The 27,749-nt window shown below is 49.1% G+C and overlaps 1 protein-coding gene across 2 annotated transcripts in view; it reads left to right on the forward strand.

Annotated features, from left to right (window-relative positions):
- The first annotated feature begins 1,562 nt into the window (after window positions 1–1,562).
- Window positions 1,563–27,749, forward strand: part of FRMPD3 (FERM and PDZ domain containing 3) — a 79,383-nt gene continuing 53,196 nt past the window's right edge. For both annotated transcript variants that reach the window (XM_007198590.2, XM_057537535.1), the window contains exons 1-3: window positions 1,563–1,635; window positions 23,959–24,113; window positions 27,132–27,234. In XM_007198590.2, the coding sequence (XP_007198652.2) occupies window positions 23,990–24,113; window positions 27,132–27,234 (227 nt within the window). In that variant the 5' untranslated portion in view covers window positions 1,563–1,635; window positions 23,959–23,989. The remainder of the gene's footprint in view (window positions 1,636–23,958; window positions 24,114–27,131; window positions 27,235–27,749) is intronic.

The following is a 27,749-nucleotide window of genomic DNA, read 5'->3' on the forward strand; positions in this document are numbered from 1 at the left end:
GGAGACAGACTAATCCCTGACATTTGTCTAGTGGCTTTATACTTTTCAAAGCTCCTTCACATCCATCGTCTCCATTGAGTCTCAAAACACCCCTGTGAAATAGGATGGGAAGGTGTTATTATCCCTGTTTGACCAACAAGAAAACTGAGGTCCCGAAAGGATACATGACTCACCCAGGGTCACACAGCTATTTAGTCAAAGAACTGGGACTTAAAATGTGTTTCCTAACTGCCAGCCCTGTGTGCCTTCCACCTCCCATGTAGACTCCCCCATAGAACCGTGGAGGTGCCCAGCACCTACCATGGTACCTGACACACAGTAGATGCTAATAAACGTTTGCCAAATGAGTGACTGGATAAGCAGGGGCAAGGCAGGGAGGAATACGAGTTCTAAAACTGCTCTCTTTTTTTATGATCAGAATACAAGGGCAGGAATTCGGTGTTATTTCATCATGTTGACCAGGAAGGAAGGAGTAAGAGATCTTTCCCACTTCACAGATGTCACTGCCATGGCAGGGAGATTAGGGTAGCTCCCAGAGAGAAGCCACGGGGCTCAGTCTCCCAACAAGGCCGCCTCCCACTCATCCTTTAAAGAGGAGTGGGTGGTGTGATCCTCGCCAGCGGTTCCCCGAGGTTCTGTGGTGGGTGGCTGAGGACACTGGTTACTTGCTCCTTTAGGGCCTCTGCACCCGCCACCTTTGACCCTTCTAGCATAACCCACACCTCACAGGCTCACTGCCTGTCTCCTGGATCACACCCGGACCGAGACTACCTCCTAGACCTTTTTCTGTCTTCCACAAGGCCTGGCGCGTAGTAGGTGAACTGTCTGAGGTGAAAAGGGTTGACCGCTCCCTGGCACCAGGCACTGCAGTCAGGATCCTACCTCCCAGGGCCCCTACCCCACCTCCACCAGCAAACTGGCCTGGAGTTGCCACCTGTCCCTAGTCCTGGCGGGAAAATGGGGAAACAGGAGGTGGAGACCCGGGTATTCAAATCATTGCTTTGCAGTAGCACAAAGTGGCTTTTGAGGCAGGCAGCGGCGAATCTGCGACCCCTCGGGTTTCCGATCTCTCCCCCCCCACTCATTACCAGCTCCTGCATTTGGGTCTATTTCCTTTGCTCCCCTGAGCCTCGGTTTTATTTTCTGTACAATGGGGAGGATGCTGAGATGAGAAAATGGATGGAAAGCACAGTGCCCGGCGCTTAGTAAGTGCTCACCCAGCGGCAGCTGGATTATCCGCACGTCACTGTACTTGGAGCCCCCCTCGCCGGCTCCCCTGCGGGGGCCTGTCCAGGGTGAAGGGTGATGGGGGAGCTCCTCCACGGCGGATTGCGGGGCGGGCGGGCGAGAGGCAGCAGACGCTGTGTTTACCAGCTGCCTCGCTAATTCGCCACCTCAGCTCAGCCGCGGCTCTGGGGCCGAGCCAGTCGCCTCCTTCTTTAAGATTCTGGTCACAGCAGGGGCTGGGTTTCTAAGGCAGGCGTGATCTCTCTCTTCCTACAGACGCCGCCGCCGCTGCTACCGTCGGCACTGGGCACAGCCCGGGGCAGCGCGAGGGGGAGACGGCCAGAGGGTGGCCAGAGGGTTCCCCGGGCAGGGCAGCCGCCCAGCCCCGGCCCGCAGGGGGCCTCGACAGTAAGTACCGTGCTCCGCGCAGCCGGGTTTGGGATCGCCTGGGAAAGGACCAGAAAGCAGGGCGCCCAGCTGATGAGGCCGGGGTGTGTGGGGTTGGCGGGGGGGGGGGGGTGGTCGGCAGCCGGGTGCTGGGGTCCTCACCGGCCCCACACAGCGACTCCGGGCGGCGCTGGCATGGGTCCCTGGTCCTAGGCGCGGGCCTGCTGGGCTCCCGCAGTCGATGGACCGTGGACGGAGTTGGCGCGTCCGGAGCCGACATCCCTCCTCCCCACCATCCGCCAGCCCCCCACCCCCAGTCCCCAAGGAGCCGTTCGGGTTGACAGGCCACCCGCGAGGAAATTGGAAGACAAGATGCGCGGGGCCGAGGGTTTGGACGCCCGTGGAAAAGTGGCGGAGTGAGCGGGAAGTTTTCCTCTGGAAGTGGCGGTGGCGAGGGGGAAGGAGAGCTAGAAGCCGCGAGGCACACGCCGGCGGGGGCAGGGGTGACCCCTGGGGGACTCGGGCCCCGCCCTCCCCGCAGCAGCCCTTTCCCGAAGCTCCGCCCCCCCGCGGGAGCCCGACGTCCCGAAGTGCGGGGGCTTCCAGGCGCAGTTTCCCCAGGGCCGGCGCACCCTGGCTGGCCTGCCCTCGCGTGGCCTCAGCGTTCACGAAGCATAGTTCACGAAGCATATCGGCGCTGAGAAACAAGACCGCCCGCCCGACAAGGTGATGCATTACTTGTAGAAAGCTTGGCAGGTGGGAATATGCAGGCCCGTACCTGTCACTTTCTTTTCCTGAGCTGTGTAAAATTCTAGGGTCGGGGGGACGGTGGTGTCTGAGATCACAAAGGTGAGTTTATCCGAAGTCACAGAGTCCCATTCTTAGAGAAGACCCAGATCTCCCTTCTGCTGCCCACCCCCGCCCCCCAGATTCTCATCTGTACCAAGAGTCCTGATGATCATAGTAGCTACTGTTACTATGTGCCAAGCATCGTGCTGACCTCTTCAGGTAGTAATGAGAATTCGTGTACAATCAGAACTGTAGCTGGCATTCACTCAGTGCTTTCTGTGTACAGGGCACGGTTGTTGTTAAGTGCTTTACGTGTGTTTAATCTTCACAACAACTCTGTGAGGTAGAACCTGATATTTTCCCCATTTTACAGATGAGGAGATTGAGGTGGTGGAAATTGAGGGGTGGACAAGCCCAAGGTCCCACAGCTGGTGAGAAGCAGAGCTGGGCTTTCCCCCCCGACCCCGTGTTCCATGCCCCACTTCTTACTTCCGCACCCCGACTGTTAACCACTAGAAATAGGATGAGAATTTGACTTTAATGAAGTAATAACACAGGCTTTGTTTTCCCCACAGCAAAGCTTATTTATTCTGTAGATCTGAAGTCAGGGCCCAAGGTCCAAAGAGAATGGAACCAATTTTCAAATCATCCTCATTACATTCTGTGGAGAGAGGCAAACCAAGTGGACTGTAACACAGGACAGCAGATCCTATTAGTATCTAAACATAAAATGATCATCGTGATTGCTAATAGCCACTAGTGATTGAACACTTAACTTTGTACATTTAATCTTCATGTAGGTACTTTGAAATAGGTACTATCATGAACCCCATTTTATACCTGAGGGAACTGAGGCTCAAGAGGTTAAGTAACTTGCCACAGAGTTGGGATTCCAGCCCAGATCCTCTGCCTCCAAAGTCCAGATTAGATCTGACCTTTGGCAGATTTGTGGCAACTCCTTGAGCCATCTCCTCCTACGCCAGTTGTCCAGAGCCCTGCACTGTTCCCTCCATTCCCCAGCCCCCTGTTTGCATTGAAGAAAGGATTGTACAGGTTGGTGGAGAAAGGGCTTCCTAAAGAACATGGAGTGTTCTGCATGGATTTGGGTTTTGTCGTTGCACTAAGTGCTGTGCCTATAACGTCAATAAGTTGTTCTGCTTTATAAGTTTTATTAATTGGACAAGTGTCTGGTCTGCTGGCTTGGAGCTGTTAATCCAACATTATGGCTCTATCTGAGTACCACTGTTAGGAATTATTTTCTAAAAAGTTTTTAGAACCTTATTTGCAATGCTGAGCAAAGCCATCTTCCCACCTCCTGGGGAGGGAGAGGGGGCTTCTCTTTCGGCCAGGACTTCAGTAGCAGAGACTGCAGAAGACACTTGTGTAGAAGTATTGCTATTCCTATTGATTTTTGTCCCTCCTTCCCCCAGGATGGCCCCTGTGAACTGAACAGAATGTGGCCAGGTTCTGAGGGGCTCTTCCTGGGGCACGTCTGGTCCTGCAGTGGGGATGTTTGTAATTTCCCACCATTAGCCCTGACCCATTCACAGAGCTGGCTTCCACAGACCCTCTTCGGTGTGGACGTAACAGCGTGTGAGCTTCGTGGCTTTGGTCTCCATTACTATGGCTGAATTTCAGTGCATCTGCTAGCGGTCCACCCCTCCTGCCCCCTCCCATGAGAGGGGGGTCTTCCACGTGTTCCTTTTGGGTGGTGCATAGGATGTGTGGCTGGTAATCCAGTGCTGGGCTGTGTCCCTGGTTGTCTCTGTGGCCTCTCCTGAGTTCAGTGCATCATGTCAGAAGGCCGCATGAAAGGGGCCGCTGGGTAGCACTAGTCCTCTGCCCTCATTCCTGTGGCTAGAAATTACAGATTCACTTCAGTTTTGCCTGCATTTTTTCAATGACTTCTTTTAATTACAGTGGCTTAAATACCTAGAGGTTTCCCTCTTTACTGAATCTTCTCCTTTCCTGGAATGCCCTTTTCTGCCTTGTCCATCTGCTGGACTCCTGTTCACCTTCACCACTCAGCTTGGGGTGGGGCTGGGGTCTGGTGGGAGTCATGGGGAGGGGGGAACGGCCCTCCTCTGTACTCCCATAACATCCTCTGCTGCCCCCTGTGGTTCCAGGTGACACATGATTTTTTATCTGTCTGCTGACATACCTGCCCCCACCTCAGACTGCAACCTCCCTGAGGGGAGAGACTGGCCCTAGTTTCTCTTCAGTGCCTGGCACTGTACCTGGCACATAGTAGGTGCTCAGTACATTTTGTTGTGTATATGAATGAATGCTATCAAAGAGCCGGTGGAGGGAGCCCCTGACTCACAGCAAGGGACTCTGCTATTATTCCCCTTACAAGAAGGCAGGTGGGAGCAGAGCTGGCATTATTCTGTAACAGAGAGTCCCAGTTCTGTGGATTTTAATCACTGAAAAAATACAAATACACCGTAATGCCAAAACCTGAATGCTTGGGGAAGGGCTTTTCTGGTTAATAGCACGTTCTGGGTAACTGAGGTTTAGGTGAAAAAAAGTAGGTATTTTTCTTTACACTTTTTGGGTCTTTCTACAATGTCTGGGTCTGGTTTTCTAGTGAAAACCAGAATTAGTGAATTGAGTCTGGGGTCCGTCATTGAATCTGTGTTGCCAGGTAGGTAGCCTGTGGGTTCTTGGGATTCCCTAGGATTCTATCTCCCCCAAGCCTGGTTGCAGAATAGGGCGTAATCACCTTACTACCTTCACCCAAAGACAAGCCTACAAGCCCTTTGAGGTTTGCAGTTTTACTGCTACTCACATCCTGGAAACTGACAGGGGGGCCCAACGAACAACATGAAAGAGGCGCAGAGTGTGTGGTGCTAGCTCACGCCCTCTGAGATAGAAAATCAGTACCTGCTCTTGCCCTTCACTTTTTTTTTTTAAAATGTGATGGAACTGCACATTTCTTTTTAATTTTTAAATTTATTTTTATTTTTTGGCTGTGTTGGGTCTTCATTTCTGTGCGAGGGCTTTCTCTAGTTGTGGCAAGTGGGGGCCACTCTTCATCGCGGTGCGCGGGCCTCTCACTGTCGCGGCCTCTCTTGTTGCGGAGCGCAGGCTCAGTAATTGTGGCTCATGGGCCCAGTTGCTCCGCGGCATGTGGGATCTTCCCAGACCAGGGCTCGAACCCGTGTCCCCTGCATTGGCAGGCGGATTCTTAACCACTGCGCCACCAGGGAAGCCCCTTGCCCTTCACTTTTATCCTTAGGTGGAGGGTTCAGCAACCTTGCTCCCCCTTTTCTGATACCATAGGATCTTCCCTGTGATTTAGGAAAGACCTTCTAATTCCTTCCTCCCTCTCAGCCGGAAGATGCAATTAGGCAGAATAAAAGGCGTCTCGTTGCCCTGAGGCTGTAGTTGGCATCTCTGGACGTCTCCAAACGGGGTGACATGAGTTTACCAGGCCTCTGCTCACATAGCCTCTTTTGTTGAGTTGCTTCTTGGCCTGATTTCTGCCCTGTCCCCCCTCCCCCCATGTACTCGATGGACAGAGCTTGAAGCTGGTGCACAGGGCGGAAGGCGGGCCTTGCTCGGTTTGCTCCCTCACAGGAGGTTTGCCTGGTGCCTGCTGGGCATGGTGCCTGGGCTTCACATACCACCCGCATCATCTCAGGCAAGGAGGGGGCAGATGGGAAGGATGTGCCTTTCTCTGTCCAGCTACGACTAGACTGGCTTGCCCCGAGGGGGCACTGGGGAGAGGACCTTATGCCCCAGCAGAGCCAGACCTGAGAGAGGGCGCGAGGAGAAGTTTACTCGCTCGCTGTCTCCCTGTGTCAGCTCCAGCTACTTGCCTCCCCAGCACCCCTCTCCCACTCGGGCTGTCCTCTTCGTGCCTCCAGCCAACCCCCCGCCCCGTCTGTCTCTGGGCCAGTTCTCCGTGCCCTCCCTCTCTACGGGCCCAAATCTGGCCCCTCCTGTAGTCCCCAGCTGCAGTCCTTCTCCAGAAAGCCTTGGCCTGCTGCTTCTGGAAATCCGCAGAGAGTGGATAAGGGCGAAATAAATAACTTCCCAAGTCCCCGGCAACTCTGAGATTCTCCAGCTGTTTGACCAGAGTCAGGGGTTGGAGCCTCCCAGGCTGGCGGCCCGGCCCATCGCTGCCTGGCAGCCTCACAGAGAGGAGGGAGATGGCACAGCCAGCCCACTGAGGAGGCCCTCGTTTGGCTTCAGGAGGCTTTGCCTGGAACTCTGTGCAGCCGGCGCCTGCCAAGCAGCCCCCAGAGGGCCGCTGTTTGAGCCCTGGGTCTTTGGCTGCTGGGGGCAGCTACTTGTTGGGGTGTTCGCAGCAGCTCCTGTCCACACCTGCTCCCCCTGTCTGGCCTCCAAACCTTGTTTACAGTTCAGCCCTGGGCAGACTAGAGGCTAGGATCCGAAAAGAGAGATAGATCTGGGTGGCCAGGGACCCTCTGCCGGCTTAGCGTTCTGTGCCAGAGCTCTGCAGCCCAGCCTGGCCTCGGAGAGATGTGCTCACTGAGGGGAAGAATTCAGGCCTACTGCTCCCTTCTCTGCCAACTCCACTTTTCCCATCATGACCATTCCCTCTCACCTTCTGGAATTCTCTCCCCTTCCCATTTTCTCCTCTTGATCTCATTCTCTTTCGCAAGAAAAATACAGCCTCTGGTGGCTGGGGAATCGGCGCAAGTTGAGACGGTGTTCTGGGTCCTCTTCCTCAGGCTATTTCAGATTTGCCCCTCGCTTGCCACATCCCCAGCCGTGAAATGGGGCGGGTGCCGTCCTGCTGTCAGTGTGGCAGAATAGCAGTACCCTTCCCCAAAGAGCTTGATCGCCCAGAGTCCTATACCAGAAGGCTCTCATTACCGCGTGGCCCACTGCCGAGGCCTGAGGGCAGAGCTGGGGACAGCTCGAGGGCATTTCGAGAGCAGGCGAGGCACAGGACTGGGCCGCCAAAAAAAGCTAAGGCAAATGAGAGTCGGCGGGCACAGTTTCTCTGCCAGGCTTGCCTTCTCCAGGCCTGTCCTTTCTCCTTCACTGTCTCCAAGGCCCTCCTCTTGTCTCATTTCTGCACTTCTGTCTGGGTTTCTCTGCTTCACCTCGCCTCTCCCCTCCCTCCTGGCTCTGTCTGGCCCCCTCTCCTGCTCAGCCGTCTTCCCCTCCTGTCCTCACCTCTCCCCATCTGGCTCGGTCAATCTCTGTCTCTGCCTACTTTAGAAATACTTGGTGTGGTACGTGGAGGGTGGAGGCGGGGTTCCCAGAGCCCCTTGGAGTGACACGATAACTCCTTCAAGCTCCCGTGAGTATTTCGTTGCTCCAGTTCCCCCTCAGTGCCTCTGCCAGTGACAGGTGAGTGGGGTCTATAATGCAGGCATCTCCCCACTAACTCTGCCACAGCTCCGTGTCATCAGCTTCAGACCTGGTGACCCACGGTGCCGTATGGCCTGAGCCTCACATCTGGCACAGCCCTCACATCTGTCACTGGGCTGGCAGCCCCAGCACAGAGGGTTTAGGAGCGTGTCTGGGCCTATTAGACAACACGTGTGAGTCTATTGGATGCGAAGCCCCTGAGGGGGAGAAGTAGGGAGGGGAGGGGTCGGCTGTCAAGAAGGTCGTCTGCAGCATCCTCTCAGAAGCCTCATGGGGTCGGCCTTTTGTGAGGTGACTCCAGTCTCCCAGGTATTTGTGGAAGGACAAATGGCTTTGGTCTCTCTACCTGCTCCCTTGTGACCTGGTAGAACAGGTGACAGGTGTCTCCATTCCAGCCCTCAAGGGAAAAGCAGCTGCTTGGACAACCAGAAAACGAATCCAGATGCCAGCAGGTTTTCCAGAAGATCCCTCTCCAGGCTCAGCTAAGGAGGAAGTTGCAGGGCCATGAAGACCTGGAGGGAAAGAAGGAGAAAAGCCCAGGAGGCAGCCCTGGGAAAGTAATCAAATTGTCTACCCAGAGGCTCTCAGGAAGGGAAAAGACTATCCAAAGTCATCCTGCCCACCCCCTGGGCCTCTGGCCATTCCGAAAGAAGAGTTGTTTGCTCTTTAAAGAAACATTCCTTCCCTGGGAAGGAGTAGCCATTAGATTTCCCACCCTGGTACTCCTAAAAGGACTGGAGGCATTCTGGCTCCCACTTCTTCTTAGACTGTAGCCCTCCTGTACTCTTCCTTTTACTCCATTCTCTCCCTATTTTTGTCTTTGGACAGAGATGTTGAAGGGTTTCTCCTGTGGACCAGACTCCGCATCTGGAAACCTATCTTTCACAGGCTGAGGCAGAACCAGTAGGCATTTGATAATGGATTGCATGGAATGGCCAGAGGATTCTAATCCATATACCTCAAAATCACTCCTACCCGTGCATCCATCAAGCCAGTTAGAAAATATGGGACTTCACTGGTGGTCCAGTGGTTAAGACTCCATGCTTCCATTGCAGGGGGCATAGGTTCGATCCCTGGTCTGGGAAGTTCCACATGCCGTGCGGCACGGCCAAAAAAAAAAAAAAAAGAAAAAAGAAAATATTTATTGTAGCACCTACTATGTGCCAGGTACATAATAGGTGGCAGAGATGCACTGTTGAACAAAAGAGACATAGTCAATACCCTTACGGGGTTTACAGCCAAATAATCACCGAAATGAATCTATAATTACAGAGCCTGATGAGTCTCACGAAGGAAACAGATCGGGTTGCAGTGTTAGGAATATCAAGGGGCAGAGTTCTCAGGGAAGAGCGCTGTGAGGAGGTGATATTTGCATAGAGACCTGAAGGATGAAAGATCAGCCACGTGAAGAACGGGGAAAGAGCTTTCCAGGAGAAAGGAGTATGAAGTGGGAAGGCCTCGAGGTAGCATAGAACTTGATGTGTTCAGAAACTGAAAGGAGGCCAGCGGGGCCAGATTGTTCTAGGCAAGAGTAAGAGAAGCATAAGAGAAGTTTGGCAAGGAGGAGAGCACAACAGGGCCTCGGAGGCCACGGCAAAGGACTCTGGATGTTCTTCACTTGCAGTGGGAAATGTCTACAGGGTGTTAGGCAGGGGAGTGACGGGATCTGATTGGGGCTTTTGCAATATCTGTAGTGACCAGGCTTAAAAGGGGGCAGCAGTGGCTACAGAGGGAGACCAGGAAGGAGGCTACTGCAGCAATCCAGGGGAGAGACGATGGTGGCTTGAACTGGGTGACAGCCATGGAGATGGAGAGAGTTGGTCAGATTCTGAAAGAACAGCTGCAAGGACTTACTGAAGGGTTAGAGGTGGGGGGTGAGGGAAAGGGAGAGACAGAACTCAAGAATGACTCTGAGGTTTCTGGCTCGAGTCATTGAAGAGGTGATGGTGCCACGTACTAAGATGAGGAGGGCTGAGGGAGGCCTGGGCTTGAGGGGGAAAAAGATCAAGAGTTCAGTTTGGGACATGTTAAGTTTGTGATTCCGGTGAGACATGGCAGCAGAGATGTCAGAGTAGATCATTGGAATGTAGGAGTTTGGGAGCTCACAGAAGAGGTGTGGGTAGAATTGGAAATTTGGGAGTTGTCTGCACATAGATTGTATTTCAAGCTAGGGGACCGATGAGGTCACCTGGGAAAGAGAGTAGAGAGAGAAGAGAAGGCCTGCGACTGAGTTGAGAAGAACCGCAGGGTCCAGTGATTAAGTGGAGGAGGAGAAACCCACAAAGGAGACTTAAGAAAAAGTGGGCAGAAAGGTAGTTGGGTGTCAGGAAGCAATCACAGAAGCCAAGGGAGGAGAGTGTCCCAAGAAGGAGGGAGTGGTCAACTGTGTCCAAAGCTGGTTAGAGGCTGAGTAAGCTGAGGACTGAGAGATAACCATGAAGGCCACTGGTGACCTTAACAAGAGCGACTCGGTGGAACTGAAAGATGTGGGAGCCAGATTAGAGTGGCTTGAGGAGCAAGTGGGAGACGAAGACGTGGAGAAAATATGTGTAGAAAACTCTTGAGCAATTTTGCCATGAAGGGGGGCAGGAAGTGGGGCAGTGTAAGGGGATTGTGGAGTGGAGCCAGGTGGTTTCTGTTAGTTTTCTTAAGGATGGATGGTTTCCATCAGTGTGCTAGCACGATTCTGGAGAGGTGAAGAGATTGAGGACTTAGGGAAGAGAGTGAATGCCCAAAGGAGTAAAATCCTCGAGAAGTTAAGAGTACCCTCTGTGGTACCAGAGCATAACTGAAGAGATCTGCCATTGATAGAAGAAAAGAAAGATCCTCCATTTTAGTAGAAGGGGAAAAAGAAAACACAGGGACAGGTGCAGACAGGGTGGTGTATAGATTTGGTGGTGGTAAGATAAGGGAGCTCTCATTTGATGGCATCTGTTTTCTCAGCAACATATGGAATAAGGTCATCAGCTGAGACTTGTTGGGACAAATGGGGAGGTGGGGAAGGAAGATCTAGGAGAGAGGAGGAGCTATGAAAGAGTCATCTGAGAGAGTGAGAAAATGGTGGCCAGATAGCATTGAGAGCCCATACCAGGTTTGAGACCAGGGGTACAAAGTGAAAGCCATCTACTCAAGTGTGTGGTTTTTCTCCAGCTGCCTTTAGCTACTTGGATACAGGCATGGATAATGCATACGGTTGAGTTTATCGAGGAGTGGGGTTTGCAAGGGAAGAATAGCAGAGGAAGAGGAAGTAAGGAAGTTGAAGGTGTTTGCAAAAGAATGATGTGAACATGAAGGGAAGTGACGTTAAGAAGGAGCTTGAAGGAGAGCAGAAAGTGAATAACTAGGGGCAAGTGCTTAGGGAGGCCTCTCTGAGGAGGTGACATTTAAGCTGAGACCTGAAGGGTGAATGAAGAGTTGGCTCTGCAAAGAATGGAGGAACAGATTTCCAAGGAAGGGAATAAAAAGTGAATAGGTGATCTCGAATAGTCCTGCAGTGGGAGTCCTTGCAGAGGTACACTGGCAGGATAGATGGGGAATACAGAGTGGGATGTTGGCAAGGGAGATTGGGGAGGTGGTCGAGTATCTGATGATGACCCAAAATCTATGTGTAATGATGGAGTAAGTGACTGAGTGAAGGTAGAGGAAGCAGTTTTTGGAGGCCTCTTCATCACCCTGTGGATGTTGAATTCACCAATGGTGGTATCAAGAGTTGGAGTGGGCACACCCATTAGGGTGGCTATTATCAAAAAAATGTTTAATATTAAAAATATAGAAAATAAGTATTGTCAGGGATGTGAAGAAATTGGAATCCTTGTGCATTGCTGTTAAGAACGTAAAATGGGGGACTTCCCTGGTGACGCAGTGGTTAAGAATCCGCCTGCCAATGCAGGGGACACGGGTTCGAGCCCTGGTCCAGGAAGATCCCACATGCAACTAAGCCCGTGTGCCACAACCACTAACCCCGCGTGCCACAACTGCTGAGCCCTCGCGCCTAGAGCCCGTGCTCCGCAACAAGAGAAGCCACTGCAATGAGAAGCCCGCACACGTCAACGAAGAGTAACCCCTGCTCACCACAACTAGAGAAAGCCCGTGCACAGCAACAAAGACCCAACGCAGCCAAAAATAAATAAATAAATTTATTAAAGAATGTAAGTGGTACAGTCACTGTAGAAAACAGTGTGTCAATTCCTCAAAAAATTAAACATAGAATTACCATATGATCCAACAATTTCCCTTCTGGGTATATACCCAAAAGAAGCGAAAGCAGGGACTCAGATATTTGTACACCCATGTTCACGGCAGCATTATTCACAATAGCCAAAAGTTGGAAACAACCCGTGTCCATTGACAGATGACTAAAATGTGGTACATATATACAATGGAATATTATTCAAACTTAAAAGGGAAGGGAATTCTGATTCGTGCTACAACATGCATGAACGTTGATGACACTAATCTAAGTGAAATCAGCGAGTTAGGAAAGGACTAATGTTGTATGGTTCCACTTCTACGAGGTTCCTAGAGTAGTCAAATTCATGGAGCCAGAAAGATAGAATGGTGGTTGCCAGCGACAGTGGGGAGAGCGGAATTGGGCACCAGTGTTTGATGGATACAGAATTTCAGTTTGGGAGGATGACAAAGTTCCAGAGACAGATGGTGGTGATGGTTGTGCAACAATGTGAATGTACTTGATGCCACTTAACTGTGTGCTTAAAAAATGATGAAAATGGTAAATTTTATGTTGCGTACATTTTCCCACAATGAAATAAAAAGTTAGGGGATTCACTGGCGGTCCAGTGGTTAGGACTCGGTGCTTTCAGTGCTGGGGGCGCAGGTTCGATCCCTGGTCAGGGAACTAAGATCTGCTAGCGGCACAGTGCGGCCAAAAATAAAATAAAAAGTTAGAGCAGAGGGGAAGATCCCATGTGACTCGGAACTGAAGTCCTCAGTGAGTTGTGGGGACCACCCAGGATGTCATAGACAGCAGTGGGGAGGGAGATAGAGTGGTAGAGGTGGGCGGCGGGCATGTTCCTCAAGGGAGCAGGATTTTTGGCAGAGGAAGGAAGAATGGCACTGGCAAGCAAGGAGGCACCTGCACCTACCCCCGCCCGCCACAGGCCCTGAAGGTCTTGAGATTTGAGAGGGAAAATAATCCAGCTTCCGCTTGAGAGGGCTGGCGGGCAAACGATGTCCTCAAGGAATAGACCAGGCTTCCATTGAGAAAGAAGGTGAAAGGGCACCTTCAGAGAGTAAATGAAAGATATAGAGGAGTTTGCTGTTGACCAAGAGTTCCTGAGGGCACAGCGGAAGGGTTTGAAGGGAAGAGAAGTGTAGCATTAGGGGATGAACAGACCCCTACGGGGATGAGAATCCCTGGGTTCTGAGGGATGACCAGAGTTGAGTGGACTTCTCTTTGGTGTTGACCGAAGTTAACAAGGCATGTGAGGCCCACTGGGCTGAGTCTCCCATATGGGAAGGTGGACTTACAGGCAGGTAGCAAGTCAGTTCTGTGGCTGGAGTCTCTGATACGTCCCTTCTACTGTGGTGGCTTCAAGGCAGGCTGCTCTGACAGAGAGCACTGGCGTGGCCCTCTGTGCACTGGCAGAGGAGCGAGCGGTCTGCTGACTCTCTCCCCGCGTCTACTCATTGCCTGCTGCTTAGCCCACGGGTTCTTGGCCAAAATCATGTGGGAAAATTGGCTCTGGAGTTGGACGGACCTGGGGTGACATTGTAGCTCCACCACAGCATATACAGCTGGGTGTTCCAGAGCAAGTTTAACTTAATCTCTCTTCACAAATTCTCAGTTTCCACATCTGTAAAATGGCGATAATATCTCCTACTTGGGGGGTTGTCGTGAGACTGGATCGAGGCAATATGTGCACCGTACCTGGCGCATTGCGAGTCCTCAGTAAATGGCAGCTGTTGTTTTCAGTACCGAGCTCTGTCAGCATCTTCCTCAACTTACTCCCAGATGTTGTGAGTCCTCAGGCTGTTCTTTTGCTGACCAAACTCTTCAGTAAGGCTAAACGGTGCCCCATCTCTCCAGATCTGTCTCTCCTTTCCCCTAATGCAACCTTACCTGTCTTATTTCATATACTTTTAGAGCCCTCCCTGTTCTTTCCTTTTCTGATGCAGGCAGTGAGTTCTTTGTTTGCATGGCTTTATGTATTCTTTCTCCAAGACAGCATTTGTGTTTTCTTTTTCTTTTTTTTTTTCATTTTTTAAATAATTTAATTTAATTTAAATTTTTATACAGCAGGTACTTATTAGTTATCTATTTTATACATATTAGTGTATATATGTCAATCCCAATCTCCCAATTCATCCCACCGCCACCACCCACCCCACCTCTTTCTCCCCTTGGTGTCCATACATTTGTTCTCTACATCTGTGTCTCTATTTCTGGCTTGCAAACCAGTTCATCTGTACCATTTTTCTAGATACCACATATATGCGTTAATATACGATATTTGTTTTTCTCTTTCTGACTTACTTCACTCTGTATGACAGTCTCTAGGTCCATCCACGTCTCTACAAATGACTCAATTTTGTTCCTTTTTATGGCTGAGTAATATTGTATTGTATATATGTACCACATCTTCTTTATCCATTCGTCTGTCGATGGGCATTTAGGTTGCTTCCATGACCTGGCTATTGTAAATAGTGCTGCAATGAACATTGGGGTGCATGTGTCTTTTTGAATTATGGTTTTCTCTGGGTATATGCCCAGTAGTGGGATTGCTGGGTCATACGGTAGTTCTATTTTTGGTTTTTTAAGGAACCTCCATACTGTTCTCCATAGTGGCTGTATCAATTTACATTCCCACCAACAGTGCAAGAGGGTTCCCTTTTCTCCACACCCTCTCCAGCATTTGTTGTTTGTAGATTTTCTGATGATGCCCATTCTAACTGGTGTGAGATGATACCTCTTGTAGTTTTGATTTGCATTTCCCTAATAATTAGTGGTGTTGAGCAGCTTTTCATGTGCCTCTTGGCCATCTGTATGTCTTCTTCAGAGAAATGTCTATTTAGGGCTTCAGCCCATATTTTGATTGGGTTGTTTTTTTAATATTGAGCTGCATGAGCTGTTTATATATTTGGGAGATTTATCTTTTGTCCGTTGATTCTTTGCAAATATTTTCTCCCATTCTGAGGGTTGTCTTTGCATCTTGTTTATAGTTTCCTTTGCTGTGCAAAAGTTTTAAGTTTCATTAGGTCCCATTTGTTTATTTTTGGTTTTCTTTCCCTTACTCTAGGAGGTGGGTCAAAAAAGGATCTTGCTCTGATTTATGTCATAGAGTGTTCTGCCTATGTTTTCCTCTAAGACTTTTATAGTGCCCAGTCTTACATTTGGGTCTCGAATCCATTTTGAGTTTATTTTTGTGTATGGTGTTAGGGAGCGTTCTAATTTCATTCTTTTACATGTAGCTGTCCAGTTTTCCCAGCACCACTTATTGAAGAGACTGTCTTTTCTCCGTTGTATATCCTTGCCTCCTTTGTCGTAGATTAGTTGACCATAGGTGCGTGGGTTTATCTCTGAGCTTTCTATCCTGTTCCATTGATCTATATTTCTGTTTTTGTGCCAGTACCATATTGTCTTGATTACTGTAGCTTTGTAGTATAGTCTGAAGTCAGAGAGTCTGATTCCTCCAGCTCCATTGATTTCCCTCAAGATTGCTTTGGCTATTCGGGGTCTTTTGTGTCTCCACACAAATTTTAAGATTTTTGTTCTAGTTCTGTAAAAAATGCCCTTGGTAATTTGATAGGGATTGCAATGAATCTGTAGATTGCTTTGGGTAGTATAGTCGTTTTCACAATATTGATTCTTCCAATCCAAGAACATGGTTTATCTCTCCATCTGTTTGTGTCATCTTTGATTTCTTTCATCAGTGTCTTATAGTTTTCTGAGTACAGGTCTTTTACTTCCTTAGGTAGGTTTATTCCTAGATATTTTATTCTTTTTGTTGCAGTGGTGAATGGGATTGTTTCCTTAATTTCTCTTTCTGATCTTTCGTTGTTAGTGTATAGGAATGCAAGAGATTTCTGTGCATTAATTTTGTATCCTGCAACTTTACCAAATTCATTGATTAGCTCTAGTAGTTTTCTGGTGGCATCTTTAGGATTCTCTATGTATAGTTTCATGTCATCTGCAAACAGTGACAGTTTTACTTCTTCTTTTCCAATTTGTATTCCTTTTATTTCTTTTTCTTCTCTGGTTGCCGTGGCTAGGACTTCCAAAACTATGTTGAATAATAGTGGCAAGAGTGGACATCCTTGTCTTGTTCCTGAGCTTAGAGGAAACGCTTTCAGTTTATCACCATTGAGAATGATGTTTGCTTTAGGTTTGTCGTATATGGGCTTTATTATGTTGAGGGAGGTTCCCTCTATGCCCACTTTCTGGAGAGTTTTTATCATAAATGGGTGTTGAATTTTGTCAAAAGCTTTTTCTGCATCTATTGAGATGATCATATGGTTTTTAGTCTTCAATTTGTTAATATGGTGTATCACATTGATTGATTTGCGTATATTGAAGAATCCTTGCATCCCTGGGATCAATCCCACTTGATCATGGTGTATGATCCTTTTAATGTGCTGTTGGATTCTGTTTGCTAGTATTTTGCTGAGGATTGTTGCATCTATATTAAGCAGTGATATTGGTCTGTAATTTTCTTTTTTTGTGCTGTCTTTGTCTGGTTTTGGTATCAGGGTGATGGTGGCCTCGTAGAATGAGTTTGGGAGTATTCCTCCCTCTGCAAATTTTTGGAAGAGTTTGAGAAGGATGGGTGTTAGCTCTTCTCCAAATGTTTGATAGAATTCACCTGTGAAGCCATCTGGTCCTGGACTTTTCTTTGTTGGAAGATTTTTAATCACAGTTTCAATTTCATTACTTGTTACTGGTCTGTTCATATTTTCTGTTTCTTCCTGGTTCAGTTTTGGAAGGTTATACCTTTCTAAGAATTTGTCCATTTCTTCCAGGTTCTCCATTTTATTGGCATAGAGTTGTTTGTAGTAGTCTCTTAGAATGCTTTGTATTTCTGCGGTGTCTGTTGTAACTTCTCCTTTTTCATTTCTAATTTTATTGATTTGAGTACTCCCTCTTTTTCTTGATGAATCTGGCTAAAGGTTTATCAATTTTGTTTATCTTCTCAAAGACCCATCTTTTAGTTTTATTGATCTTTGCTATTGTTTTCTGTTTCTATTTCATTTATTTCTGCTCTGATCTTTATGATTTCTTTCCTTCTACTAACTTTGGGTTTTGTTTGTTCTTCTTTCTCTCTTTCCTTTAGGTGTAAGGTTAGATTGTTTGAGATGTTTCTTGTTTGTTCAGGTGGGATTGTATTGCTATAAACTTCCCTCTTAGAACTGCTTGTGCTGCGTCCCATAGGTTTTGGGTCGTCGTGGTTTCATTGTCATTTGCTTCTAGGTATTTTTTGATTTCCTCTTTGATTTCTTCAGTGATCTCTTGGTTATGTAGTAACGTATTGTTTAGCCTCCATGTGTTTGTGTTTTTACGGTTTTTTTTCCCTGTAATTTCTAATCTCATAGTATTGTGGTCAGAAAAGATGCTTGCTATGATTTCAATTTTCTTAAATTTACCGAGGCTTGATTTGTGACCCAGATGTGGTCTATCCTGGAGAATGTTCCATGTGCACTTGAGAAGAAAGTATAATCTGCTGTTTTCGGATGGAATGTCCTATAAATATCAATTAAATCTATCTGGTCTATTGTGTCATTTAAAGCTTGTGTTTCCTTATTAATTTTCTCTCTGGATGATCTGTGCATTGGTGTAAGTGAGGTGTTAAAGTCCCCCACTATTACTGTGTTACTGTCGATTTCCTCTTTTATAGCTGTTAGCTGTTGCCTTGTGTATTGAGGTGCTCCTATGTTGGGTGCATATATATTTATAAATGTTATATCTTCTTCTTCTTGGATCGATCCCTTGATCATTACATAGTGTCTTTCCTTGTCTCTTGTAACATTCTTTATTTTAAAGTCTATTTTATCTGATATGAGGATTGCTATTCCAGCTTTCTTTTTTTTTTAAACTTTGGGTTTATTTATTTATTTACTTTTTTATTTATGGCTGGGTTGGGCCTTCGTTTCTGTGTGAGGGATTTCTCTAGTTGCGGCAAGCGGGGGCCACTCTTCATCGCCGTGCGCGGGCCTCTCATTATCGCGGCCTCTCTTGTTGCGGAGCACAGGCTCCAGACGCGCAGGCTCAGTAATTGTGGCTCACGGGCCTAGTTGCTCCGTGGCATGTGGGATCTTCCCAGACCAGGGCTCGAACCCGTGTCCCCTTCATTGGCAGGCAGACTCTCAACCACTGCGCCAGCAGGGAAGCCCCTAGCTTTCTTTTGATTTCCATTTGCATGGCATATCTTTTTCCATCCCCTCACTTTCAGTCTGTATGTTTCCCTAGGTCTGAAGTGGGTCTCTTGTAGACAGCATATATATGGGTCTTGTTTTTGTATCCATTCAGCCAGTCTGTGTCTTTTGGTTGGAGCGTTTAATCCTTTCACGTTTAAGGTAATTATCGATATGTATGTCCCTATTACCATTTTCTTAATTGTTTTGGGTTTGTTTTTGTAGGTCCTTTTCTTCTCTTATGTTTCCCACTTAGAGAAGTTCCTTTAGCATTTGTTGTAGGGGTGGTTTGATGGTGCTGAATTCTCTTAGCTTTTGCTTGTTTGTAAAGCTTTTGATTTCTCTGTCGAATCTGAATGAGATCCTTGCCGGGTAGAGTAATCTTGGTTGTAGGTTCTTCCCTTTCATCACTTTAAATATATCGTGCCACTCCCTTCTGACTTGTAGAGTTTCTGCTGAGAAATCAGCTGTTAACCTTATGGGAATTCCCTTTTATGTTATTTGTCATTTTCCCCTTGTTGCTTTTCGTAATTTTTCTTTGTCTTTAATTTTTGTCAATTTGATTATTATGTGTCTTGGTGTGTTTCTCCTTGGGTTTATCCTGCCTGGAACTCTCTGTGCTTCCTGGACTTGGGTGGCTATTTCCTTTCCCATGTTAGGGAAGTTTTCAACTATAATCTCTTCAAATATTTTCTCTGGCCCTTTGTCTCTCTCTTCTCCTTCTGGGAGCCCTATAATGTGAGCTTAATGTTGTCCCAGAGGTCTCTTAGGCTGTCTTCATTTCTTTTCATTCTTTTTTCTTTATTCTGTTCCACGGCAGTGATTTCCCCCATTCTGTTTTCCAGGTCACTTATCCGTTCTTCTGCCTCAGTTATTCTACTATTGATTCCTTCTAGTGTATTTTTCATTTCAGTTATTGTATTGTTCATCTCTGTTTGTTTGTTCTTTAATTCTTCTAGGTCTTTGTTAAACATTTCTTGCATTTTCTCGATCTTTGCCTCCATTCTTTTTCCGAGGTCCTCGATCATCTTCACTATCATTATTATGAATTCTTTTTCTGGAAGGTTGCCTATCTCCACTTCATTTAGTTGTTATTTTGGGTTTTATCTTGTTCCTTCATCTGGTACATAGTCCTCTGCCTTTTCATTTTGTCTATCTTTTTGTGAATGTGGTTTTCGTTCCACAGGCTGCAGGATTGTAGTTCTTTTTGCTTCTGCTGTCTACCCTCTCAGCATTTGTGTTTTAACTTCAATGCTATAATCCAACAGAATGAAAGCACCTCATCCTTTCCACGTAATTGTGGCCCTCTCATCGTCTGAGAATAGCATTGTAAAGTGTGGTCCATGAACAAGCAGCCTGGGCACCACCCGGGAATTTGCTAGAAACTTAGACCTAACTCCAGACCTACTGCATCAGAATTATTCTAGCAATACCCCCGGGTGGTGCATATACACACTCAAGGCTGAGCTGCCCTGCTAGAGTAAGGAGCCCAAGTGAGGGCTCCTTTAGCAGAAGAAGGGTTAGTGTTCAAGGTCCTAATAAGGGGACACCCAGAGAAGCTCCCTCACAGTCCCAGGGAAGGAGCTCCCATCCCTTCCACAAGGAGAAGATGGCATCTCCTGGGGTCCCAGCTGCCATTTGGGATCTCTGGAGCTTCCAGGAGAGTCAGACTCCTGTGATTGGAATCAGAGAGCTAATTGGCCCCATGTGTCTCCATAGCCTGCCAGTTGCAAGGGGAGTGACAAGACTCCCCAAGGAGCCAACCAAATGTAAAGAAAAAGGAGCCAAAGGCAAGGAGAAGGAGGGATGAGGAACTAAAAGCTGATGCCTGGGAGTTGAGCTGTTAGAAATGTAACAGCTTCCTGCCGAAAAGTGCAGGGGAGAGAGCAGCAGCTGAGAATCAATCCATCTTCTTCTCAGTTCACCTGTCCTTCAGCCACATCCTGCCTAGCAACAGTTGTCAGCATGAGCTCCAGCCACCAGTCCCTCTTTGGACAGTGATGGGGAGATGAATTTAGCCCCGAGAGGAACTGGAGTCAGGGTGTCCACAGGGAGGCAGGTCGTCTAATCGTTGGGACAGTTCCCTGGAAAACGAGGGGGCAGAGCATATCATGGGGCTGCCACTTAGAGGCAAGGAGTTGATGGGGGAAGGGCCTGGATTGTAGGAAGCGGGTGAAGTTTATCTTCAGCTCCCGTCCTCTGCCCCTCCAGCCACCCTGAATGATGCTACCAGTAACATTGCCACCTCTACATCTACGTGATACATTTATCCTTCCAAAGTGTTTCTGTAACCATGATGTCATTTCATTCTCCCAACGACACTGAGTGAGTGGGATCAGAGACAGATGAATTAAGATGTGGGCCGGCCGGCCAGACTCAGCCAGGATGTGGAGAGCTTTGGCTGCAGGGTTGGGCCAACCCTGCGATGGTGACTGAATAGCCAGAGGGTCCAGGACCCTGAGTGGGTGTGGGTGTGGGTGCTGGGATTGTGGGCCCTGTCCAAGAAATTTGGCTCTAGCCAAGGCCCTCATTGGCCTCCACCTTGGAGTCTGGGCTGGAGGAGGAGCAGAGACCTAGCCTATTTGGCAGGACAGTTAGCGACTGTGAGGCGATAATGGATGTGAAAGCACCTTTTTTCTGATGAGGTAATGGGTGTAAAAATGAAAAAAAACACATGGCTATAAAGTGTTGTTATCATTTGGCAGAAGGTAAAAGGCTAGACCTTTACCCGGGTCACTGACTAGAGAGGGCAAGCCTGGCGCAGGGTGAAGGGACACCTTTGGGGGCCTTGGGTAGGAAAGGGACAGATTGAAGGCACTGCGTGCTTTGGGGCAAACAGAAGAGAATAGCAGATCCCGGAAACAAAGCTGGGCAGAGCGTAGGGAGAGAGGACCATAAGCTTTGGCTGCTTCATAATTTTGTTCAGGGTTGCCCTGTTCGAAGGGACCAGAAGCCAGAAGCCAAGCATCTTTCAAAGTGCGTATTTCCCCCAGGATGGCAGTCACGTGACCCATGGAAAGCTGAGCTCCCGTCATCCGTCACCGCTTGACTTCAGTGTCACTCCCAAGTCTCTAGGCACTTAGCAAATTTCAGAGGGACTGAGCCACAGACACTGAGAGATGCAAACCCCAGGAGGGCAGGGACAGCTTCCATTTGCATTGCAAAATGGCCTTCTGGTCAGTTAAAGGAGGTACTTCTTCCCTGACCACAGATGCTGGGAAGGCCCAGACAGTGGGAAAAAATGGCTGCTTGCAGAATTGGGGGAGGATCTAATTAGGGACAAGTAGTCCAGCTCTGTTAGGGACAAGCCGGGGACGAATGTGCTCCAGTCGCACCTGCAGACATGCCTGTGACTGTGGGAGAAATAGCCGGGTCCCTTGTGGGGAGATGGGGGCCACCCACACACACAGCTTAGCCTCTTGTCACTCTTCCCATCACTGCCCTTTCCTGGCCATCCAGCACGGCTCCCGTCTCCTCCTGGGAGCCCTCTCTGGTCCTCCACCCCCTTCTCTGAACACGCAATTTGGGCCTTAATCATGGACTTCATATACTATTCTCAGTTACCGCTCTAAATCTCTTGTTCAGTGTACGCTTGTCTCTCTGACCTGCCCCCTCCTCCCCTGCACCCCCTGCTAGACTGGGAGATCTTTGAAGGCAGAGATCTGTAACTTCTTGGGCCCCCCAAAGCTCCAACTGTGTGAGTAGGCTCTCGATAAATACTTGTTGATGGATTAACATAGTCAAAACAGGAAAGCAGAACACTTGGGTCACAAAAGGCTCTTAGCTTGTTGGGTCCCCTGGCACCAGGAGTGTCTATTTTCATGAGGATTGGTGGTGCCTCAAGGCCCAGTGGAGACTGGCGTGTCCCCAGCTTTGGAAAAAGAAAAAGGCAGCAAACCCGAGGCTGCAGTGGCCAGGGGGCCCTGCATGCAGGACAGGGTATCAAGCACTCCCACGGGTGCCTGGATCTTCCTTGCAGTGTCCCTGCTCCCCATGCCCCAGGCTGTGCAGCCCGACAGGCTCTCACCGTCCAGGTTGCCCTGGCTGGTGCCCATGGCGGAAATGAGCTGGTGTCATTCCAAGAGGAGGCCCCTTTAGTGCCAGTGAGATGAGGTCGGATGACAGGAGGCAAAGGGCTCGTTTGGGAAGCAGCTGTAGGGGTGAGGCAAGATAGCGGCTACAGGAAGATGTTCTCTGGCTCCCTTCAAGGCCAAGTGCCTGCCTGCCACCAGGAGCAGAAATGAGAGAGGTGCCAGCCTGAGGCCACCCTCACTGAGCCCCTGTCCTGGGAGGGTCCCTATCCAGAACACCGGCCAGCCAAGTTCCAGCTTCCAAGTGACTTTCTGTTGAAGAGTGACCATTTGTCTTACCAGCATGAGAGGGAAGGAGGCAGTTTCTGAGTTCATCTTCAGCAGGCTTGACCTCATCTTAGCAGCTCCTTCCACCTCCCTCAGGGGCACCAGACAGAGCCCAAGCCAGCATGAGTGCAGCCAGAGTTGATGTGGTTGGATTCAAATCAGCCACAGTCCGTCTTCCTGCCTGAGTTCTTCTGTGAGAGAGACAAGCCCGGGACTCTGAATTTCTCTTTTATACGATTACTCTAAACCTACCGAATCTGTGTCCTGATAAACAACCTAATTGCTTAACAACCATTTGCTCCCGAGGAATTTGGTATTCTTCGCTAGTCAACAACCACTCTCATAGTGTCAGAACCCCCCACTTCTTTTCCAAACCTTAGTTTGATTAATTAGCTCCTGGCCCTCTGTATCTTGTTCAGAAGGGCACTGCCTGGAACCTTAATTTTTGAGAATACACACACCTAGGCTAGGAAACTCAATCCCTTTTAGTAGGCCAGTTCAGGGGGCTGAGGCTCTGGGCCTCTTGGCTGTGGTCCGCTCTCTTCTACCTCCACCTGCCCTATCCTGCCTGCTGGCCATTGATTCCCCCTTTTGCCTCTTCCCTTGCCCCTGCACACAGTGCCTTCACAAAGCCCAGGGTCCCCCACGCCCTCACCCCTTAGGGCTCTGCATTCAAATAGTGAGCTCAGACCCATCCTTGCCTGCAGGATGCTTCACCCTGGCCCTTACTGTAGACCCTCTATAAAGTCCTAGTGTAATGCCTAAGCTTCAGTAAGTTGCGCTGTCAGCGTCAGGAGTGCTATCTATAATCTCTCCCGAGTACTGAGACAACGATTTCTCTTCTCGCAGCTCGTCTGGGTTCGGGTCTTCCGGTAGCCACAGGAGGCAGCTCTCCTTCTTGCCCACGGGAGCCGCTCTCCAGCTATCCCATTAACTGAAATAAGCTGGCGTTATGCACGGTTGTGTAGGTGCTGGTCCTGCACATGAGCCCGTTTGTTTACGTATGGCATCTCAATAGTTTATTTTTATATATAACCTAAGGGACATGAAAGTTTAAAATTACACAAGGACTTCATGAAGGTGCTCCACATTCTGAAATGACTTCACATTCCTTCCCCACTTCCTTGCCTGTTTTGTGGTCCCTTCCCTCAAGGTTCTGGTTTCTCTTAGGGAGTTAATAGCCAGTTCAATGGGTGATAACCTTTTGAACTAACTGGCTGTTAGTCCTTTTTAGGACTGACTCTAATGTCAGGCTCCATGACACCAATTTCCTCTGTTGGCCCTGGCCCTGTAGACAAGTGGCTTCTCCTTTCTAGACTCTTCTTTCTCCAGTCTGAAATATGAGGCAGTCATCACCTCTGCTGATGCCAGAGGAGGTAGGAAGCGATGTGCGTGAACACCCTTGTCGGCGTCCCTCCCAGCTGCTTCTGAGGCTTAGTTGCCTTTGCGTCTTGTTTTGCTCCCATCTTCCCCTTCCCCTCAGTCATGTGATACAGGAAGAGAGCGCAAATGATATGGAATGTGAGCAGCTGCCAGCAGAGACGCTGCGACAAGTGACCATTCACCGGGACCCTATATATGGCTTTGGCTTCGTGGCCGGCAGTGAGAGGCCTGTGGTGGTGCGATCTGTGAGGCCAGGTAGGTGTCCCTCAGAGTGTCCCCGTGGCCCTGGCTCCTACCCCCCAACACCCACACATCGCCCCAAAGAGCAGAGCACCCGAGTATGCTGTGTTGCCAAGGAACTCATGAAGAGTGGGTGAAGACTTGCCAACCAGTAGCTGTGTGAGGGAGCTGGGCTTCTAAGACTTACCCACACACACCACCGAGGCTGCTTGGGCTCTAGACAGAGGCTGTAGTTGATGGTTTAGTAGGGTCTGGGTCTTAATAAAACTTCCCTTTGCACAGAACCTTCATAGAAGAGCCGTACTGCCTTGGATGAGGAATACTCATCCGATTCGATTCAACAAATATGTATTGATCGCCTACTCTAAGCCCAGCAAGGTTATAGGGAAATACAAGACAGAGTTCCTGTCCCAAGAATCTAACCATCACGCTCTGGAGACTAGTACACGTTCATGAAATAGGTCATCCATTAAAGACTGGAGTCAGGATATAGACCATAGGTGGGAGAGGAGAGTGAAATCTCCGAATGCCACAGTGGCATTACAACACCTACCACTGATGTAGGTACTACTGTGTGCTTTACATCATCTTGTTCAATCCACACAGCTGCGCCCACAAGGTAAGTAATACCATTCCTATTTTACAAATGAGGAAACTGAGGCATAGAGGAAGAGAAATGGCTTGTCCAGGGTCACTCTGCTAGGAAGCAGCAGAGCTAGGATTTGCACTTAAGCCTGTGTGATGCCATGCGGGGAGAGCAGGGCTTGAATGGGACCATGCGGGGTGGACCAGGTGAGAACCCCACCGGAACTGTAAAAGCCTGCTGTCATGAATGAAATAGGAAAGGGCCTGAGCACTGTTTTGTTCTGAATCTTGCTAGGCATTGACAGAAAAGACAGACGGAAAGGAGCTCTATTCCTGACTTGCTGGGCCTGAGGCTTTAGATGTTTACAACAGTTTCTCGCTCAGTCAAGAGGAGCAGCCAGAGTACAAACTGGTCTAGCAGAAATTTGATGAATTTTGCAATCCTCCAAGGAAAAGAAAAAGATTTTTGTAAGCTCGCTCTTCAACTAGAGGGCATAAAGTAAAAAAACAATTCAGTACAAGAGTTCATGGCTGACCTAAGGCTCCCGAGTCAGTCATGCAGTTTGGCGAAAGGTTTTTGAGTCTCTGATCAGAAATCAAATTTGTCCTGGGAAAGAGGGACCCAGATAAAACTTAGTAACAGACCACCAGGAGCCCCTGCTTTAACTTCAGAGGAGACAGAATTCATAGGGTTGCTGCAGGTGGTATGAGAATGTAGAAGAAGGGGTTGGAGAAGTGGAGAGAAGGAAAGCCACAGGGGAGACCACGGGAGGCCACAGGGCTGGCAGGCTGATTGCAGAGAACTTGTTTTTGAGAGCGCAAGAAAAGATAAGACGCATCCTATAGAGGAACAGTTATGGTTGAACAAGCCAACAAACCATTCCGTGAAAATAGTAGTAAACTGAGCTTACTACTGCCATCAGAGAGCCAAGGCTTGTGATGGAGATTGAGTTCCATGAGGACCTCCTCCATTAAAAGGAAGGAAGGAGGGATGGATGGATGGAAGGAAGGGAGGAAGGAAAGAAGGGAGGGAGGGAATAGGTAGAGTGGCCTCTACCTAAAAGATTGGCATAATTGGCAGAAGTAGATAGGAGGAATGAAATGAGTTGAAGGAATTGTCCCTTGGAGGATATGATAACTACCATTTATTCACTTCTTACCAACATCAATCAGCTGTTTTAAGTGCTATACATTCATCATCCCATTTCTCCTCCCAACATTCTTATGATGTTATTTTTCCATTTCACAGATGAAGAAAGAAAGATTCAGAGAGATTAAATGTTTCATCCACAACTAGTGAATTGCAGATAATGAGGTTAGAGTCTGGGCCTGGCTGGCTGGCTGCAAAGAGTGGACTCTTCACCACCATGCTGCCCATTTCTGAAGTCACTGTGCTGTCGGGAGACTGGGCCGAGTGGGTTGAGGGCCATTGCAGTTGGAGTGGTGAATCCACTTAGCACGCAGACCTCACTCTCCAGAGCCACTGAGCTGTGCTCAGGTGACACAGTGGCCTTGTTACTGTTCATGTTTGCGGAATTTGCACAGCACACTTCTTTGTAGAGAGAGGAATAGTTGGGATCTGGCCCTTTTGAGTGGATCCCAATAAGCGTCCAGGCTGGTTTGAGAGAGGCATGTCGTTAAACATCTCTTTCAGGTTTGAGTTAAGCTGGGTCCAACTTCTCATTCTCCCTGAATCTCTAAAAAGCTTTCCTCCAAAAAGCTTTCCTCCAAGAAGGTCTTTGCTAAACACCAGAAGCAGCATAGCCTGGGGCACCCCTCAAACCCACCCTTCACCCCAACCAGGAAGGTAAGGCCCTCAGGCAGGTCCGCTTTCTAAACCTCGACAGTAGAGATGGGAAGGAGGGAAAGGAAATTTCCAAGTGCCCGTGATTTAGGGTCTATGCCTTGTTCCCCTCATTTCTTGGAGAGTAGCATGTCTCAGAGGTGAAAGAAAATAAATCCTTCAGGTCTTTTAGTCTATCCCCCTGTCTCCAGGCAAGTGAGTGCCTACATCCTTCCAGACCAGTGAGTTTGGATATTGTTGAATTAAGAAGATTCCTCGCCCCTTCCCATCACCTGTAGCCCCTCCAATAGTCTGGAAGCCATTCTCTGTGCCCAAGCAGATCCCTCCTGGTGAAACGGAAGTTTGTGCTCCTCTCTGGACCCGAGCCAGGAAGCACTCATGAACCTCGTCTGAGCAACAGGCCTTTGCCACCACACCACTCCCAGCCAAAGGAGGGCCGCTCCTCTCTTTCTCCAGTCCTCTGCCCTCCATCCGCCACAGGCAGCAGTGGCCCGGGGCGCAAACAGTGGCCCTGCCACTGGCACCACTCGGCCCGCAGCGCCGCCTGCACCCACGTCAGCTCCCGCTCCCTCAGGCAGTGGCAACCCCCTCCCACCCAGGCCTGCGCTTTCCCAGCCCTCACGCCTGTCTCCTCTCCTCTGCAGGAGGCCCCTCTGAGGACAAGCTCCTGGCTGGTGACCAGATTGTGGCTATTAATGAGGAGGACGTGAGCGAAGCCCCCAGGGAGAGGTTCATAGAGCTCATCAGGTAATAGGGCCTTGGCCGGAGCTGAGTACGGCCCTCCCCTCCCACCAGTGGCGTAGCTGTAGCTGCCACAGCTCTCCCTGGCCCTGAGAGAGGAGCCCTCCCAGGGAGGGCAGCCCGAGCCAGGGTTCCTGGCTACCCAGGACATCCGGGGCCCAAGGGCCCTCACACACTCTGGCTTAGCCTCGTCCAGTGATGTGAGCAGGCACTGGACGGCCTCCTGCCATAGCTCACCTCACCTCCCTGCACCCAGCTGCTCCCCTTACCCACGCCCTTTGGTTTTCGACTTGCTGTGCAGTAAGCGACCAATGAGAACAAGTGAGTGACCAATGAGAACGAGTGACCAATGAGAACAATGAGTGACCAATGAGACAGACCAAGTGAGCAGTGAGAACCAAACAAGCCATTCAAAGGACATTCTGAGATAAGCACAATGTGAGCAAGTCACTGTTTCCCATCCCCCCCCCAAAAAAAACACACAAGAAGAAAATCCAAATCCCTGGCCAGTGGGTTGAAGG

The sequence above is a fragment of the Balaenoptera acutorostrata genome, chromosome X (assembly GCF_949987535.1).
Source record: "Balaenoptera acutorostrata chromosome X, mBalAcu1.1, whole genome shotgun sequence".
NCBI lineage: Eukaryota > Metazoa > Chordata > Mammalia > Artiodactyla > Balaenopteridae > Balaenoptera > Balaenoptera acutorostrata.